This window comes from Pleurodeles waltl, chromosome 5 (assembly GCF_031143425.1).
Source record: "Pleurodeles waltl isolate 20211129_DDA chromosome 5, aPleWal1.hap1.20221129, whole genome shotgun sequence".
NCBI classification, from domain to species: Eukaryota; Metazoa; Chordata; class Amphibia; order Caudata; family Salamandridae; genus Pleurodeles; species Pleurodeles waltl.
Window position 1 is genome coordinate 1,874,169,169 of NC_090444.1, and position 19,447 is coordinate 1,874,188,615.

The window sequence follows — 19,447 nt, forward strand, 5'->3', positions numbered from 1 at the left end:
ATTCATCCATAGAGCAGCAGACTGGACTACGGCAACGCCCTCCACGCAGGAACCACGGTCAAGCTCCAGAAAAGACTGCAAAGCATCCAGAACGCCTCTGCATGCCTCATCCTGGACACCCCCCACTACTGCCACATCACAGACCACCTGAGAGACCTGCACTGGCTCCCCGTCAACAAGAGAATCACGTTCAAGCTCCTCACCCACAAAGCACTGCACAACACCGGACCAGAATACCTCAACAGACGGCTCTCCTGCTACACCCCGACCGACAGCTTCGCCCAGCTGACCTCGCAACCATCCCACACATCCACAGAACTACAGCCGGCGGCAGATCATTCTCCCACCTCACTGCCAACACTTGGAACACCCTTCCTAGCCACCTGCGACAGACACAGGACCTGCCAACCTTCAGGAGACACCTCAAGACCTGGCTGTTCAAACAGTAGCAGCATCCCCCCCGCCTCCTCAGCGCCTTGAGACCCTCACATGTGAGTAGTATGCTTTACAAATGCTTTAATTAATTGATTGATTGGATGGTGGGTGCAGATACCTCAAGGCAACGTTTGGGCATTTTGCATTTTCTGCTGTGGAAGTAAGACAGAAGGACTTCTGGGTGGAGTTCACACTAGTGGACTTGTTGCTGCATCCTGCTTAGCAGGTCTGCAAAGATGTTGTTCATTCCCAAAAAATGATTCTGCCAGCAGGCGAATGTTGTAGTGAAGAACCCAGTCCCAAATGGTCTCAAACAGGTGTGATAGTTGTGGAGACTGTGTTTACCAAGGTTTCTGTAAGTAATACATGGCTGTCATATTGTCCGTCCGGACCAGGACAACCTTCTGAGAAAGGTGACCCTGTGACTGAGTGTTGGAGGCTGGCCCTCTATGCAGTGTACAAAACCAAGTACACTATGCAGAGGGTCCGGGCAACCACGTTAGTCTTCAGGGGTATAAATCAGACCACCTAACGCTCTAATTTTTAAGGGAGCTGGTCGAGCAGTTAGGCTAATCCAGATGTGCTAAGTGATTGCTGTCCTCACAAATCCAATCATGCACCACACACACTCAATGAATAACTCAAGACCAGAATTTATAAAGATACTTCAGACTTTTATAATTTTTTTATGACCAAAATATTTAGAATAGGTTAAGTACTTTTTTTGTTATGACTTTTTAAAGATTTAGCAAAGTTAGTCTTTCTGTGCATAATTACACACCACTGGAATCAATAGGCAGTCACCTTTAAAAATGCATTAAAAATCGTACGGTTGAGTTACCAGTCTCTTCATTTGCAGGGTGGTTGCAGTGGTCAGTGGGCACCTTGTGCCAGCTGGAGAGCATCGGGCAGCTCCCGGTTCCGGCAGGAGCATCATTGGAAAAGTTCTTGGCACAGGTACAGGGCCACCTGGATGATACACTTGGAAAAGGAGCTGGTTTGCAAATTCAGAGTGGTGCCTGGGGGTCCCCTTCAGCTATCGAGGTCACAAGGGGTTGGTGACCCGGGGCACGCAGCTGAACCCGTGATGCAAGGCCCAGGGTGGGCAGGTGCAGAATGTTTTGGAGGTCTTGGAGGCTGTGTGCAATGGAGTCTACTGGAGCTGGAGGTATGTCTCTTTGGGGGTCGCTTGCAGGACAACGGGGGTACTCTGGTCGGAGGTCCAGGGTGTTTCTGAAGTCCCTCAACTGGGGCTTCCTCCTGATCGTTTGTTAGCTCTGGGGGGAAAAATTGTTTTTCTCCTGGTCTGATGTCAGCTGACCAGGAACCCAGGGTATTGCTCTATCTCGGCCACTGGGGGTCGCAGTGCCACCAAACTTGGTACAGCTGGGGGGCACTTCCGGACTGTCGTCTGTGTGTCGTTGGGTCCGGCTGTGACTTCCAGTCGTGGAGATATCAGTGATTCAGTGAAGTGTCCTTCACTGGTTGCTGGGTTTTTTGCAATTTATTTGCTTTTCTTGAGTGGTGCCTCCACTCAGGAGGGAGATCTGGGGTGATCCTTGAAGCCTGAAGGACCCCTGGGTTTCTTGGGGTCGGTCCAGTGTTCAGCTCCTCCGCTGTCACAATTGTCAGGACTCTGGTGCAGCAAGCAGGGGTCTTGGCGCCTCTTCTGGTGCAGCAGGTCCTCAGTTCTCACTCTGGTGGGTTCTTTGGTGCTGTTCTTCTTTTCTTCTTGGGATCCTTTTCAAATCTAAAATCTTGGTCCAGGGGAGCCCACTAAATACTGAATTTAGTGGGTGTTAGTGTCCAATGGGACACTTACCCTTTGGTGGCTACACCCACTACAGTGACCACTTCCTGTGGGAAGGGTCACTTCCCTAAACCTCATTGGCAATTTTTCTCCATCCCAAGATGGAGAAATATGAAATGAAGGGTCCACTTCGCCTGCAGGCCCCTTAGGGGTGGTGCAGACTTTGTGAGGCCACTCCTCCCACCGTTTGTTAGGTTTCCCGCCTTTGCTCCCTCCAGGAGTGGGGGTTTGCAAAGGGGGAGGCCATCTGCTGCTAGCAGCAGGCCTGGGGGTCGAGTTTCAAGGGCGGTAGCCCTTTGAAGCCACTGCCAGGGCAGTGCACATTCCTGAGGGAGGGGGTGTTAGCTCCTCCACCCAAGGAAGGGCTTTGTTTCACAAACTAGAGAGGCAGGGCTCCCCCAACGGTCTGTGGATTGGCTGTCTGGAGGCAGCAGACTGGATAGAACCAGTCAGCAACCATGCCAGGATACTTAGCTTTTTCAGGGGGCACCTCTAAGGTGACCACTGGGTACCTTTTATAATAAATCCAGTACTGGGACCAGTTTGGATTATTATTCTGAGTTGTTTCATACCAAAGAACCCAGGGTTCAGAGTAACCATTATGTAGCTGGGAAACTCGTATTGACCAGTGTCCAGCACATGTGTTAAAATTGGTGCTCTGTTCACTCCCTATATCACAGGTTTGACAAGGACACAGTGGGGTCATATTGCTCATGCAGCTATGCCCTCACATACAGTATGGTGCCCCCTGCCTCAGGGCTGGAAGGCCTGCTAGAGGGGTGACTTACCCATAGAATATGCAGTGTAGGGTGGACACGGCACACAGGGAGTGTGCCATGTCGAGTTTGTATTTTAGGTTCGCACCAGCACACTCAGCGTGCTATGGCAGTGCTGGGTGCATAGCCCTTGAGGGTGGCACAGTCAGTGCTGCTGCCCTCAGGGGCATACTCATAGTTCCCCACGCCCTGGGTACCTAAGTACCTTTTACTAGGGACTTATAGTGGCAGCTAAAGGTGTATCCAATTACTTTTACCATGTTCTAGAGAAAGAAAACTGGCACTGGGAACCTGGTTAGCAGGATCCCAGTGCACTCCAGTCCAAGTTGCATTCAGAAACCAGGGAGAGAGTGTGTGTGAGAGAGAGAGAGAGAGTGTGTGTGTGTGTGTGTGTGTGTGTGTGTGTGTGTGTGAGAGAGAGAGAGAGAGAGAGAGAGAGAGAGAGAGAGAGAGAGAGAGAGAGAGAGAGAGAGAGAGAGAGAGAGAGAGTGTGTGTGTGTGTGTGTGTGTGTGTGTCTCTCTCTCTCCTAACTCGGCATTCAAAATTGCTCCTAGATAAGGTTGCACTTGTTGTGGCTGGAGATGAGATTTGGGAATGTTGACAGTGAATCCCAGATTGTGAAGGAGATCCTGTCATCTGATTATGTTGTTGACACTGTTCAGTGTTCTGGCTTTGATGAGTGAGTCGTCCAAGTAAGGAAACACACGGACGTTGTTTCTTCGCAGGTGTGCTGCGACTACTGCTAAACATTTTGTGAACAACCCGGGAGTGGTAGTGACTCTAAAGAGATGGACTTTGAACTGATAATGTTTGCCTGCAATAATGAATCTAAAATATTTTCAGTGTGCAGTGTGAATTTGTATGTGAAAGTAAGCATCCTTTAGATGAGGAGCTGTCATAAAGTGGCCATCCAGGAAAAGTGGAATGACATCCTGAAGCATGGCCATAGGGAAGTGTTCTGAGAGGATGTATATGTTTAGAGGTCAGAGATCCAGTGTTGCTCCGAGAGACCCGTTCTTTTTGGGAATCAGGAAGAATAAGGAGTATAAGCCTGAACCTTGATCTTGTGGCGGAACACGCTCTATGGCCCCTCCGAGGAGAAGGACTTGGACCTCTTGTTTGAGAAATGTTAAATGTTCCTGCCAGAGCCTGTGGGTGCGAGGGGGAATGTTGAGAGGTGTGGAAATGAGCTCCAGACAATAGCCATGTTGGATAATGGCAACAACCCATTGGTCTCTGGTGATGGTGCCCCAGATGGAGTGAAGATGTTGGAGTCTTCCCCTGACAGGTGTTGGATGGTTGGGGGGAAGGTGTAGGTAGGCACTGTTTGGTAGTAGAGGAGGGTCCATGTGTAGCGGTACTCTTTCCTCTCCCCTGTCATTGGAGCCCCTGTAGGAGCCTCTGAAGTAGCCTCTACTGCCGGAAGTCTGGGGTTGTCAACGGTGTGATGTAGAAGCCCCTGTTGTGGGGGTTGTGTACTTCCCCCTGTATCCTGGTGATGAAAAAAGCCCTTCCGAGTGGGAGTTTGGAGGTCGCCCATGGCCTTGGCAGTGTCTGTGTCCGTCTTTAATTTATCAGGTGTAATATCCACCTGTGGTCCAAGCAAGTGCTCTTTGTTGAAAGGCATGTTGAGAACAGCCTGTTGGACCTCAGGCTTGAAGTCGGAAAACCAAAGCCAGGTGTGCCTTCTTAGGTGACTGGTGGTGTTAATCCCCGGGCTACAGTGTCTGCTGTATCGAGGGTGTACTGGATGGAATTGTTAGTCGTGATTGAGCCCTCCGAGATAACTTGTTGTCCCCATTTACAGTGCTCTTCAGGGAGGTGTAACAATTCCTCCATCTCATCCCATTGTGCCGGATTGTAATGGGTCAAGTGCGCTTGAGAATTGGCAATGCACCAGTGATTTGCAGCCCGCACAGCTACCCTGTTCCCTGTAGCATGAAGTCTTTGCTCTCCTTTTCTGGGGGCAACGGAGTCCCTGGTGGCTTGGCGGTTAGCCTGGCTATGGATGGTGGTTGCCGCTATTGAATCGGGTGGTACCTGTGCCCTGATATAAAGTGGGTCAGAAAGGGCCCCTTTATATTTTTTGTCCATGCTTGGTGTGTTACCCTGGAGTGCTCAGTTTACTTAAAGATGTCCTCCGCATGTTTAAGCATGTCAGGGAGCACTGGAAGATACTGGGTATCCCTATGCGTGAAGGAAAGTGTGTCAAACAAAAAGTGTTGTTCTATAGGCTCGTTCTGCATCTCTATATGGAAGAACACAGCTGTCCTTGAAAATACCTGCTGAAGGGAGGTAGCGTCCTCCGAAGGTGTAGGGCAAGCAGGGTAGAGATTACGGTCATTTGGTGTAAGGGGATCAGGGTCATAAGCATTGCATGGGTCTGTATCATCAGGAGGGCCCCCCTAAACCCTCATTGTAGGACTGTGATGAGCCCTGAGGTGTGTCATCCCCTGGTATGGGTAATTGAGGTGAAGAATGGCTAGGGGAAGGGGGTGGACGTAATGAAGGTAGAGGAGGAGGTGTTGGAGAAGGTTGGCGTGGTGGGCTAGTAACCTTGTCCTTTGTACTTTTCTTTGGAGGGATAAGAATATCTAGATCCTTCTCAAAAGTCAGTTTCCTCTTTGGGAACAAAGGAGAGGAAGGTGTAGCAATTACACGACCTGTGTCTTCTTGAATATGGAATTTGCGCTGTTTAGTGACTATTTTTGTCCAGAATAGACTCGATTGCGGATGGACAGGTGGAGGACTGGCCTGACTCTCTGAAGTCCGATGTTTTTGATTCTGAAGTGTTCCATGCCAAACGTTTCTGCTTCGGAAACTTGGTCAGTGCTGAGGTCGAGGCTGCCGGCTGTCAGATCGGTCCCGATCGACGCCCAAATGATCTCTTGGTCTAAGGTGGTCAAGGCTGAAGTCAATGCTGTGGCTTTAGCCTTCACTGCTATTTTTGACGCCGAGCCAGAGGACGAGGAGGCTGAAGCAATTTTTCTGTGCCGACCATGGCCAGACTGCAGTAGTGGACTGGCAACCTCAATAATAGGTTGTAGGGCCTTTTTGTAGAATTTGTGTGTGAAAGCAGTGGCCACAGTACTCGCATGCCAGGCAGAGGTTTCTTGACTCTCACTCCTGACTTCCTCCACCTGCTTAGTTGGTTCCTGTTCTTGCTCTTTCCCGAGGAGGTCTGCATTGTCATTTAGCACCTTCTGAGCCATTTCTAGTCGAAGAGCTTATCGATGACCTGGCTTTTCGAGCAGCAGTAACCCCCCCCCTCCCCCCTAGCGCCTTGAGACCCGCACGGGTGAGTAGCGCGCTTTATAAATGTTAATGATTTGATTTGATCCCAAAAGGTATTTTTCGAACGACCCCATGGTGGTCTGTTAGGAGGTAAAGGTTGCACACAAGGTGTTGATCAATGTGCAGGAACTTAGCATGGTACTGATGATAATAGCAAAATGGAGTTCTTTCCATCAGGGAACCATTCCTGTTAGTGCCGAGCCACTTGGAAGGTAGGCCTAAGATAGGTGCTGACACCCCAAAGGCAGTCGGTCGAAGTCCGAACTGATGAAATCGGAAAACCGGAGTTAGGAGAATCGCAATCAAATACAACACTGTCGGAAGAGAAAAGAGATTGAAACACCGAACAGCGTGGAAAGACAGAGAGGGGGTGTACACGACGTCCATGCTCAATATCACATAGAGGAGGAGTCACTCGATCTCGTGTCTCGAAACACTTCTTTGAAGAAAAACAACTTGCACCTCTCCAGAACCAACACTAGATGCCAGGAGTATGCAGAGCATGTGTATCTACAGCTACATGCCATTGAACAATCAAGTAACAAGCAAGGAGAATAAAAATACATGTGCTCCTGTTGTGTGAATCTCCCACTGTTAAAAGTCCTTTATAGTACAGTTATAGTGGGTTTGTGGTAACAAGGTTAAGATCCGGTAGGCATATAGCAACATCTGAGACAGTATCCATTAAATATCCCTCTGAGTAACAAGACAAACAAATCTTTATTTTTTAAATAAAAAATGCTATTAAAAAGAAAATATTCATAACCACACCCTTCAATACCACAAAATGGTACACTCCATGTCCAGCCCAGTGTACAAGATAGGCTTTCGCTTGAGCTCCGTAACAGTCACTTGCAGCGGAATCATATTGGCTGAAAGTGCCCCTGATTTGTAATGCCCCAGCTCTCCCCTATTAGCATCAAGTTTGCTCCCCGATTGGTTGAAGTGTCTGTTGAATCATGGAAGCCTACAGGCTGGTCAGATAGCCTAAAGGTGCCTGCACGTCTAAGCTTGGTTGAAGGTTCAAGCACCTTCCCCGAGCGAGTTCCGAACCCCAGAGCGCCATGAGGTCATCCGATGGCATTGGGTGGACTCTGGCTGCATTTGGCTCTGTCTCTGGTAGGCCCATGTGACATCATCCAGTCTTCTTGACCACGTGGATGAAGTAGCAGGGCGCCGTCTCCTGGCCAGGTGTGTAGGGCAGGAAGTCTCCAAAGACGCTGTGCTCGCACTTCCCCTGAAAGGCAGCTTTCAGCAGCTCGGTGAAGGAATCCAGGCAATGGGGGTAGTAGGAGAGGCGGAACTTACTGCAAGAGAAGAGCAGGAGAAACACGTCAGCATCACCAGCTTCCATTGGTCAAAAACAAAATGGCGCACAGCGAGGGAGGCACGTGACTGCAGGAGCTTAGTTAGGTGCAAACATGGAGATGTGGAGGACATTAATGATCAGAAACAAGGGCACATGTCTCAGGAGTGACCGCAAGGTGGCGAGGCCTCACCTGGGGTTCAAGGGTAGAGCGTTACAGCAATTAATTCTCACAATAAACACATATACACGTTTTGGGGGATTGACATATGTTCCTTTACAAAAACTGTATTAATGATTCCAAAATCAGTCCCTGTAAACATTATGAGCCTCCTTTCAATCTAATGCTGTAAAATACCCTCAAAGAAATGTATGCTATACTCCAATTTTGCACTCATGTCATGTTATGTTAGAAAAACGTAAAGAGTGCACAGTCACCTCAGGGTTTCCTGGCACTGTGAGAACCAGGAAGGAGAGGAGAGAGGACTCAGGGCCTTCCAAAGCTGCCTGAACTCCTGGAAGTGGGGTTCCAGGCTGACCCAGGAAGGGACAGAGTCCCATAAGATGGGGGTCAGGACGGAGAAACTTCTGCCACTTGCTCTCTGTGGGTCGAACAGAGGATCCTCAACTGGTTGGCAAGAGAGGATGTGAGAGCAAACAATGACGTTCTCAAAAGTGCGCATAGAGCATTTTTCATAAAAGTGCATATATTAGTACAGTCCTTATAAACAATCACAGTTTAATCAGGTGTCTGTTAATACATCCTGAGGCAGTTGCAAAGAAACTCCATAGGCCAACTCTAATTTATTATTTAGTTCTTTAATAGTCTCATATAGTGCGACCCAGACCCCGAGGGGTATGAGAGCACTTTACATAGAACACCAACAAAGGTTTATACATTAATTCCAATAGGAAAACTGATAAAATGTAGTCTTACTGTCAGAGGGGTAGAAGCAAGGTAGCGTTGTTGGAGGGTGGTAGTTTCTCACATTTCTATTGTGGGAGATGCTGTTGTTGGAGAAGGGTTTTTAGTTTGTTTTTTGACGGAATGATGGGACTGGAGAGAACCTTGCAGTTCTACTTGTTGTTGCAAAGTGTTGGAAATGGCCCTTTCTGCAGGGTTATCCCCAAACATTTTGCCTTTCTCCTCCTACTTTTCTGACCTTATTTATGTTGGCTTTAGGACTCTGGGCACTTTACCACTGCTAAACAGTGCTAAACTGCATGTGCACTGTCCCATAATACTTCATGTGATTAGCTTACACATGTTTAGCATATTTAATTTACCTGTAAATCCCTTGTGTAGTGGTATACCATATACCCAGGGCCTGTAAATTAAATGCTACTATTGGGCTTGCAGGGCAGATTGAGCCACCCACAGAAGTAGCCTTTCAAATTTGTTTCAGGCCTGTCAATGCAGGTCCTGTGTGTGTTCAGTTTACTGCCATGTTGACTTGGCAATTCAAATTAATTGCCAAGGCATAAACTCCCCTTTTTATTCCACATAAGTCACGCCAAACGTAGGCCCTAGATAGCCCTATGGGCAGGGTGCTGTGCACGCAAAAGGTAGGACATGTATTTATATGTGTTACACGTCCTATTACTGAAAAACAACCTGTTCCGTTTTTCACTGCTGTGAGGGCTGCTCCTCTCTTTAGTTTGCATTGGGAATTCCCTCATATATGTCTAAGTGGTAATTTCTGATCTGTGAGGAGTAGCATGGGCATGTTTGGTATGGATGGAATGGTAGTGAGAAATCCTGCTAACTGGTGTAGGTGGATTTTACATTACTATTTTAGAAATGCCACTTTTAGAAAGTTGACATGTCTCTGTAATCATAACTTTGGTGCTTTGCAGTCTGACTCCAATCCATGCCTGGGGCAGAGTGACATTTACCCTTGATGCATTCTTTCCAGACAGCCATCACACAGGAGGGGCTGAGTGTGACAGAAGAGGCATCAGCATACGGATAGTCATCCTGGACTGTAGAGAGGGAGGGTTGTTCACACTTTAGTAGTCAATAGGCTGTGTCCTGTCCTCACACAATGGGTTGCGTTACCCCTAACCGATGATTGGAGCCAGGGCTGGGTTAAAAGGTGTGTTACACTTGAAAGGGTCCCTTTGAAGCCACCCCTTACATCAAAGACATTCTGAATATAAGTACAGGGACTCTGACCCATGTTTTTAGAGCAATTTTGGAACTGGGATTGACCCTCTGTCAGAAAGACTGCTGGGCTGCACAAAGGACTCATCTGGACTGCTCTTCTATTGTTACCCTGCTACTGTTCAGTGGCATAAAGGACTCACTGGATTGCTTTGATATGTTTTACATGTTGCGAGCTGCTCCCTGGATCTGTGGGTCACCAGACCCTGTGGGACCGCCAGGGAGAACCACCACTTGTTGCCCTGATGTGGTGGCCTGCCTGCTCTGCCCCCAATGGCAAGTGTTCTCCAGGGGCTAAATGTCTGATCCCTGCCCCTTCAGTGCCCCTGCATTAAACAGACTCATGTGAGGCTCTGAGGCTTACCACCTTGACTTATTTCATCAGGGAGTAGTAAGCGATTCAACCTGTGGGCCGATTGGTGTAATGATAACACTTAGTAAGTGCATTATGCATTTACTTCATCTCTATGGGCAACTGTCCTCTGCACATCACGCCTGCGGGGGACCCACTAAGGTCTCCCCGCAGGTCCGGCAGTGTGTGCACCTGTAGGAGGCTGGACTGGCTTGTAGTGAGTACCAAGGGGTACTTGCACCAGGCCCAGTTATCCCTTATTAGTGTATAGGGTGTCTAGCAGCTTAGGCTGATAGATAATGGTAGCTTAGCAGAGCAGCTTAGGCTGAACTAGGAGACGTGTGAAGCTACTACAGTACCACTTAGTGTCATATGCACAATATCATAAGAAAACACAATACACAGTTATACTAAAAATAAAGGTACTTTATTTTTATGACAATATGCCAAAGTATCTTAGAGTGTACCCTCAGTGAGAGGATAGGAAATATACACAAGATATATATACACAATAGCAAAAATATGCAGTATAGTCTTAGAAAACAGTGCAAACAATGTATAGTTACAATAGGATGCAATGGGGAAACATAGGGATAGGGGCAACACAAACCATATACTCCAAAAGTGGAATGCGAACCACGAATGGACCCCAAACCTATGTGACCTTGTAGAGGGTCGCTGGGACTATTAGAAAATAGTGAGAGTTAGAAAAATAACCCTCCCCAAGACCCTGAAAAGTGAGTGCAAAGTGCACTAAAGTTCCCCTAAGGACAAAATAGTCGTGTTAGAGGGAAAATGCAAAGAAAACACAAATCAGCAATGCAACAACGATGGATTCCTGACTGAGGGTACCTGTGGAACAAGGGGACCAAGTCCAAAAGTCACAAGCAACTCGGAGATGGGCAGATGCCCAAGAAATGCCAGCGGTTGGTGCAAAGAAGCTCTTACTAGGCTGAAGAACTGTGAATACTGCAGGAACGACAAGGGCTAGAGACTTCCCCTTTGGAGGATGGATCCCCCACGCCTTGGAGTCGTGCAGAAGTGTTTTCCCGCCGGATGGACGCCAACAAGCCTTGCTACACACAAATCGTGCGTTTGGCGTTTTTGGACGCTGCTGGGGCCCAGGAGGGACCAGGAGGTCGCAAATTGGACCTGCAGAGAGAGGGGACGTCGAGCAAGACAAAGAGCCCTCACTGAAGCAGGTAGCACCCGGAGAAGTGCCAGAAACAGGCACTACGAGGATGCATGAAACGGTGCTCGCCGAAGTTGCACAAAGGAGTCCCACGTCGCCGGAGACCAACTTAGAAAGTCGTGCAATGCAGGTTAGAGTGCCGTGGACCCAGGCTTGGCTGTGCACGAAGGATTTCCGCCGGAAGTGCACAGGTGCCGGAGTAGCTTGCAAAGTCGCGGTTCCCAGCAATGCAGCCCAGCGAGGTGAGGCAAGGACTTACCTCCACCAAACTTGGGCTGAAGAGTCACTGGACTGTGGGGGTCACTTGGACGGTGTCGCTGGATTCGAGGGACCTCGCTCGTCGTGCTGAGAGGAGACCCAAGGGACCGGTAATGCAGCTTTTTGGTGCCTGCGGTTGCAGGGGGAAGATTCCGTCGACCCACGGGAGATTTCTTCGGAGCTTCTGGTGCAGAGAGGAGGCAGACTACCCCCACAGCATGCACAAGCAGGAAAACAGTCGAGAAGGCGGCAGGATCAGCGTTACAGAGTTGCAGTAGTCGTCTTTGCTACTATGTTGCAGGTTTGCAGGCTTCCAGCGCGGTCAGCGGTCGATTCCTTATCAGAAGGTGAAGAGGGAGATGCAGAGGAACTCGGCTGAGCTCATGCATTCGTTATCTAAAGTTTCCCCAGAGACAGAGACCCTAAATAGCCAGAAAAGAGGGTTTGGCTACCTAGGAGAGAGGAAAGGCTACTAACACCTGAAGGAGCCTATCACAAGGAGTCTCTGACGTCACCTGGTGGCACTGGCCACTCAGAGCAGTCCAGTGTGCCAGCAGCACCTCTGTTTCCAAGATGGCAGGGGTCTGGAGCACACTGGAGGAGCTCTGGACACCTCCCAGGGGAGGTGCAGGTCAGGGGAGTGGTCACTCCCCTTTCCTTTGTCCAGTTTCGCGCCAGAGCAGGGGCTAAGGGGTCCCTGAACCGGTGTAGACTGGCTTATGCAGAATTGGGCACATCTGTGCCCAACAAAGCATTTCCAGAGGCTGGGGGAGGCTACTCCTCCCCTGCCTTCACACCATTTTCCAAAGGGAGAGGGTGTCACACCCTCTCTCAGAGGAAGTTCTTTGTTCTGCCATCCTGGGCCAGGCCTGGCTGGACCCCAGGAGGGCAGCTGCCTGTCTGAGGGGTTGGCAGCAGCAGCAGCTGCAGAGAAACCCCAGGAAGGGCAGTCTGGCAGTACCAGGGTCTGTGCTACAGACCACTGGGATCATGGAATTGTCCCAACAATGCCAGGATGGCATAGAGGGGGCAATTCCATGATCATAGACATGTTACATGGCCATATTCGGAGTTACCATGGTGAAGCTACATATAGGTAGTGACCTATATGTAGTGCACGCGTGTAATGGTGTCCCCGCACTCACAAAGTTCAGTGAATTGGCTCTGAACAATGTGGGGGCACCTTGGCTAGTGCCAGGGTGCCCTCACACTAAGTAACTTTGCACCTAACCTTTACCAGGTAAAGGTTAGACATATAGGTGACTTATAAGTTACTTAAGTGCAGTGTAAAATGGCTGTGAAATAACGTGGACGTTATTTCACTCAGGCTGCAGTGGCAGGCCTGTGTAAGAATTGTCAGAGCTCCCTATGGGTGGCAAAAGAAATGCTGCAGCCCATAGGGATCTCCTGGAACCCCAATACCCTGGGTACCTCAGTACCATATACTAGGGAATTATAAGGGTGTTCCAGTAAGCCAATGTAAATTGGTAAAATTGGTCACTAGCCTGTTAGTGACAATTTGAAAGTAATGAGAGAGCATAACCACTGAGGTTCTGGTTAGCAGAGCCTCAGTGAGACAGTTAGGCACCACACAGGGAACATATACATGCACACCTATGAGCACTGGGGCCCTGTGTGACAGGGTCCCAGTGACACATACATATAGGCCACAAACCTATGAGCACTGGGGTCCTGACTAGCAGGATCCCAGTGACACATAACAAACATACTGAAAACATAGTGTTTTCACTATGAGCACTGAGGCCTGGCTATCAGGATCCCAGTGAGACAGTGAAAACAGTGACAAACACCCCGACATACACTCACAAACAGGCCAAAAGTGGGGGTAACAAGGCTAGAAAGAGGCTACCTTCTCACACAACCCCCCCCAAACGAAGGACAATAAGGCTAACCTTGGCCAGTTGAGACTTTATTGTCTAAGTGGTGATAAGTAGAGAGTAGCTCTGCAATAGACTGGTTACTCCCTTTATCATCCACTATATGGTTACTTCCCTGTGGGGATGTAAACCACCCTGTTTGAAGTTTTTTAGCTAACCAACAATGTGAAGATGTATTTCCAGAGTTTCTATCAGTAAGTTTTAGTTTAGAGCAGTGGGAATTGTCCACTGAACCTATTTGTAGTGATGGAAATGCCAGACAGGGATGCTGTCTCAGAAAAGCCATAGCTGGGCAACAACTTTGTCCATCTGGCTGGAAGAGAGAACAGGGATGCTGTTTCTCTTGAGTTGGAGCAGGGCAGGGATGCTGTCCTATCAGCTCCACACTAGGGCAGGGATGCTGTCCTAAGTGTTGTGAGGCAGTGCAGAGTTTCTGCACTAAAGTTTCTCTGGGAGGGTTGGAGGGATGCTCCATATTAACTAAAATGGTGCTGTTTTTCTCACCAATGTTAGTTATCCCACAGAGAGGTACTTCCACCTCAGGGAGTCCAGCTTTGCCAGCTGATGCTTCCCTTGGAACAGGTGCCACCCCAGGAGAGATTTCTCCCACCACAGGAATAGTATCCTGAATGGTAGGGTGGTTAGGGGATACTGTGATACCATTTTTACCTGTTGATGGAGAGGGATCCTGAGTTTTCAGGCCTTCTCTCCTTTGCTTTTTCATTTCACTTGAAATGAGAGGGAACAATTCCTCAGGGATGCCCAGCATGGCTGCATGGGCATAAAACTCTACATCAGCCCAACCTGAGGCCTCTAGGTCATTACCTAAGAGACAGTCTACAGGTAAGCTAGGTGATACCACCACCTGCTTAGGGCCAGTAACTCCACCCCAACTAAACTGAATTATAGCTAAGGGAAGAAACTTAGTGGAGTTATGGACATCAATAATCTTATACTGTTGTCCAATGATGTGTTGTTCAGGAGGCACTAGGTTTTCAGTCACCAAAGTGAAACTGGCACCTGTGTCCCTGTAGGCCAAGGCCTCAACACCATTTATTGAAACTGTCTGCCTGTACTTATCCATTGTAAGGGGACAAGCAGCCAGTGTGGCAAGGCCAGTGCCACTAGGTGTGACAGAAACTGTCTTGGGACTGATGACATCAGTTTCCACTATGGACCCATAAGTGAACCCAACTACACCCTTTGCTTGACTGTTGCCAGCAGTCCCACCACTAGTACCACTACTGCTAGGGGCACTAGAGCTTGATGTATTAGTGGTGGTAGGCTCAGGGGGTTTACCTGGACAGGACTTATCCCCTGGCCTATGGCCTCTATTTTTACACACAAAGCACCAAGGCTTTTTAATGTGTGCAGGTTGGGAAGAAGAGGAAGAATTTGTTTTATCCCCACCCTCTGAAGAGTGTTTAAGATTTGAAGTGGGATCTTTGGTTTTACCCTTATCCCCATGCTTATCTTGAGATTTTTCACCATCTTTCTTCTTATTGCCATCTTTGTCACCCCCTGTATGAACTTTTCTGTTCACACTTGTTCTGACCCATTTGTCTGCCTTCTTTCCCAATTCTTGGGGAGAGGTCAGATCAGAGTCTACCAGGTACTGGTGCAACAAATCAGACACACAATTATTAAGTATATGCTCTCTCAGGATTGTGTTATACAGGCTTTCATAATCAGTAACTTTACTGCCATGTAACCACCCCTCCAAGGCCTTCACTGCCTGGTCAATGAAATCAACCCAGTCTTGTGAAGACTCCTTTTTGGTCTCTCTGAACTTTATCCTGTACTGTTCAGTGGTTAAGCCATAACCATCCAGGAGTGCATTCTTAAGAACTTGGAAATTATTGGCATCATTTTCTTTCACTGTAAGGAGCCTATCCCTACCTTTTCCACTAAATGATAGCCATAGGATAGAAGCCCACTGCTTTTGAGGGACATCCTGAACAGCACAGGCCCTCTCAAGTGCAGCAAACCACTTGTTAATGTCATCCCCCTCCTTATAAGGGGGAACTATCTTGTGCAGATTCCTGGAATCATGCTCTTTTGCAGGATGACTATGGGGAATACTGCTGCTGCCACCATGGGTATCTAAACCCAACTTCTGTCTTTCCCTCTCTATTTCTAAAGACTGTCTATCCAAATCCAGCTGTTGCTTCTTGAGCTTCAGTCTGGTTTGTTCCACTCTCAATCTATTGAGCTCCCTTTCTAACAATCTGTCATCAGGGTGGGTGGGAGGGACATTTCTAGATACAGAGGTATGATGGGAATGAACAGAAGGAGACCTGTCCCTTACAGAGGGCACCCTAACAGCTTGGCTACCAGCATAATGTGAGATCACATCATCAGTATGGTGTGATTCAACCTCTGTACCAACTATGCTAGACTGTCTAGTAATGGGCAGGCTGAGAGGTTTCTTTCCTGAACCTTTTCCTGGGGGAGTCCCTGGATCAGATTGAGAACCATTAGCTACTTTTTCTACAGATTGGGCACTTATGGCCTTATCCTGTACTCTAAGCATATTAATTAACAGTTCTAAGGAAGGATTCTTCCCTACACTCAAACCTCTCTCTATGCAGAGACTCCTTGCTCCTTTCCAGCTAAGGTGATCATATGCAAGTTTGGACAGTTCAACATTTTTTCCTGTGCCAGACATTTTTAGAGAGAGTTAAAGTGATAGAAAAAGAAATAAAGTTTTCAGAACTTTTTGGAAAGACAGAAAAAAAAACTTTTTAAACTTTTAAGAACTTTTTGAAAGTTTTAGAAGTACTTTTCAGCACTTAGAAAAGAGTGAAAAGAGGAAATGCAAAACTTTTTGGCTATGTGTATATACACTGACCTTGTTTTGTATATTTTTCTCTTATGAAAAGTACAATGACAAGAGTGGTAAGTAGTCTCAAAGCACTTATCCCACCGCTGCACATCCAATGTAGGAGGCTGGACTGGCTTGTAGTGAGTACCATGGGGTACTTGCACCTTGCACCAGGCCCAGTTATCCCTTATTAGTGTATAGGGTGTCTAGCAGCTTAGGCTGATAGATAATGGTAGCTTAGCAGAGCAGCTTAGGCTGAACTAGGAGACGTGTGAAGCTACTACAGTACCACTTAGTGTCATATGCACAATATCATAAGAAAACACAATACACAGTTATACTAAAAATAAAGGTACTTTATTTTTATGACAATATGCCAAAGTATCTTAGAGTGTACCCTCAGTGAGAGGATAGGAAATATACACAAGATATATATACACAATAGCAAAAATATGCAGTATAGTCTTAGAAAACAGTGCAAACAATGTATAGTTACAATAGGATGCAATGGGGAAACATAGGGATAGGGGCAACACAAACCATATACTCCAAAAGTGGAATGCAAACCACGAATGGACCCCAAACCTATGTGTCGCTGGGACTGTTAGAAAATAGTGAGAGTTAGAAAAATAACCCTCCCCAAGACCCTGAAAAGTGAGTGCAAAGTGCACTAAAGTTCCCCTAAGGACAAAATAGTCGTGTTAGAGGGAAAATGCAAGGAAAACACAAATCAGCAATGCAACAACGATGGATTACTGACTGAGGGTACCTGTGGAACAAGGGGACCAAGTCCAAAAGTCACAAGCAGCTCGGAGATGGGCAGATGCCCAAGAAATGCCAGCGGTTGGTGCAAAGAAGCTCTTACTAGGCTGAAGAACTGTGAATACTGGGGGAACGACAAGGGCTAGAGACTTCCCCTTTGGAGGATGGATCCCCCACGCCTTGGAGAGTCGTGCAGAAGTGTTTTCCCGCCGAATGGACGCCAACAAGCCTTGCTACACGCAAATCGTGCGTTTGGCGTTTTTGGACGCTGCTGGGGCCCAGGAGGGACCAGGAGGTCGCAAATTGGACCTGCAGAGAGAGGGGACGTCGAGCAAGACAAGGAGCCCTCACTGAAGCAGGTAGCACCCGGAGAAGTGCCAGAAACAGGCACTACGAGGATGCGTGAAACGGTGCTCGACGAAGTTGCACAAAGGAGTCCCACGTCGCCGGAGACCAACTTAGAAAGTCGTGCAATGCAGGTTAGAGTGCCGTGGACCCAGGCTTGGCTGTGCACGAAGGATTTCCGCCGGAAGTGCACAGGGGCCGGAGTAGCTTGCAAAGTCGCGGTTCCCAGCAATGCAGCCCAGCGAGGTGAGGCAAGGACTTACCTCCACCAAACTTCGGCTGAAGAGTCACTGGACTGTGGGGGTCACTTGGACGGTGTCGCTGGATTCGAGGGACCTCGCTCGTCGTGCTGAGAGGAGACCCAAGGGACCGGTAATGCAGCTTTTTGGTGCCTGCGGTTGCAGGGGGAAGATTCCGTCGACCCACGGGAGATTTCTCCGGAGCTTCTGGTGCAGAGAGGAGGCAGACTAACCCCACAGCATGCACAAGCAGGAAAACAGTCGAGAAGGCGGCAGGATCAGCGTTACAGAGTTGCAGTAGTCGTCTTTGCTACTATGTTGCAGGTTTGCAGGCTTCCAGCGCGGTCAGCGGTCGATTCCTTATCAGAAGGTGAAGAGGGAGATGCAGAGGAACTCGGCTGAGCTCATGCATTCGTTATCTACAGTTTCCCCAGAGACAGAGACCCTAAATAGCCAGAAAAGAGGGTTTGGCTATCTAGGAGAGAGGAAAGGCTACTAACACCTGAAGGAGCCTATCAGCAGGAGTCTCTGACGTCACCTGGTGGCACTGGCCACTCAGAGCAGTCCAGTGTGCCAGCAGCACCTCTGTTTCCAAGATGGCAGAGGTCTGGAGCACACTGGAGGAGCTCTGGACACCTCCCAGGGGAGGTGCAGGTCAGGGGAGTGGTCACTCCCCTTTCCTTTGTCCAGTTTCGCGCCAGAGCAGGGGCTAAGGGGTCCCTGAACCGGTGTAGACTGGCTTATGCAGAATTGGGCACATCTGTGCCCAACAAAGCATTTCCAGAGGCTGGGGAAGGCTACTCCTCCCCTGCCTTCACACCATTTTCCAAAGGGAGAGGGTGTCACACCCTCTCTCAGAGGAAGTTCTTTGTTCAGCCATCCTGGGCCAGGCCTGGCTGGACCCCAGGAGGGCAGCTGCCTGTCTGAGGGGTTGGCAGCAGCAGCAGCTGCAGAGAAACCCCAGGAAGGGCAGTCTGGCAGTACCAGGGTCTGTGCTACAGACCACTGGGATCATGGAATTGTACCAACAATGCCAGGATGGCATAGAGGGGGCAATTCCATGATCATAGACATGTTACATGGCCATATTCGGAGTTACCATGGTGAAGCTACATATAGGTAGTGACCTATATGTAGTGCACGCGTGTAATGGTGTCCCCGCACTCACAAAGTTCAGTGAATTGGCTCTGAACAATGTGGGGGCACCTTGGCTAGTGCCAGGGTGCCCTCACACTAAGTAACTTTGCACCTAACCTTTACCAGGTAAAGGTTAGACATATAGGTGACTTATAAGTTACTTAAGTGCAGTGTAAAATGGCTGTGAAATAACGTGGACGTTATTTCACTCAGGCTGCAGTGGCAGGCCTGTGTAAGAATTGTCAGAGCTCCCTATGGGTGGCAAAAGAAATGCTGCAGCCCATAGGGATCTCCTGGAACCCCAATACCCTGGGTACCTCAGTACCATATACTAGGGAATTATAAGGGTGTTCCAGTAAGCCAATGTAAATTGGTAAAAATGGTCACTAGCCTGTCAGTGACAATTTGGAAAGAAATGAGAGAGCATAACCACTGAGGTTCTGATTAGCAGAGCCTCAGTGAGACAGTTAGTCACTACACAGGTAACACATTCAGGCACACTTATGAGCACTGGGGCCCTGGGTTACCAGGGTCCCAGTGACACATACAACTAAAACAACATATATACAGTGAAAAATGGGGGTAACATGCCAGGCAAGATGGTACTTTCCTACACAATGTAAGCACCAGGGGGTGTATATACTGTGTGTAATA

General features: G+C 48.4%; 1 protein-coding gene across 1 annotated transcript in view; it reads right to left on the bottom strand.

Annotated features, from left to right (window-relative positions):
• Window positions 1-7,017: 7,017 nt before the first annotated feature.
• Window positions 7,018-19,447, bottom strand: part of GNMT (glycine N-methyltransferase) — a 76,402-nt gene continuing 63,972 nt past the window's right edge. The window contains exon 6 of the mRNA XM_069236437.1: window positions 7,018-7,623. Coding sequence (XP_069092538.1) covers window positions 7,452-7,623 — 172 coding nt within the window. The 3' untranslated portion in view covers window positions 7,018-7,451. The remainder of the gene's footprint in view (window positions 7,624-19,447) is intronic.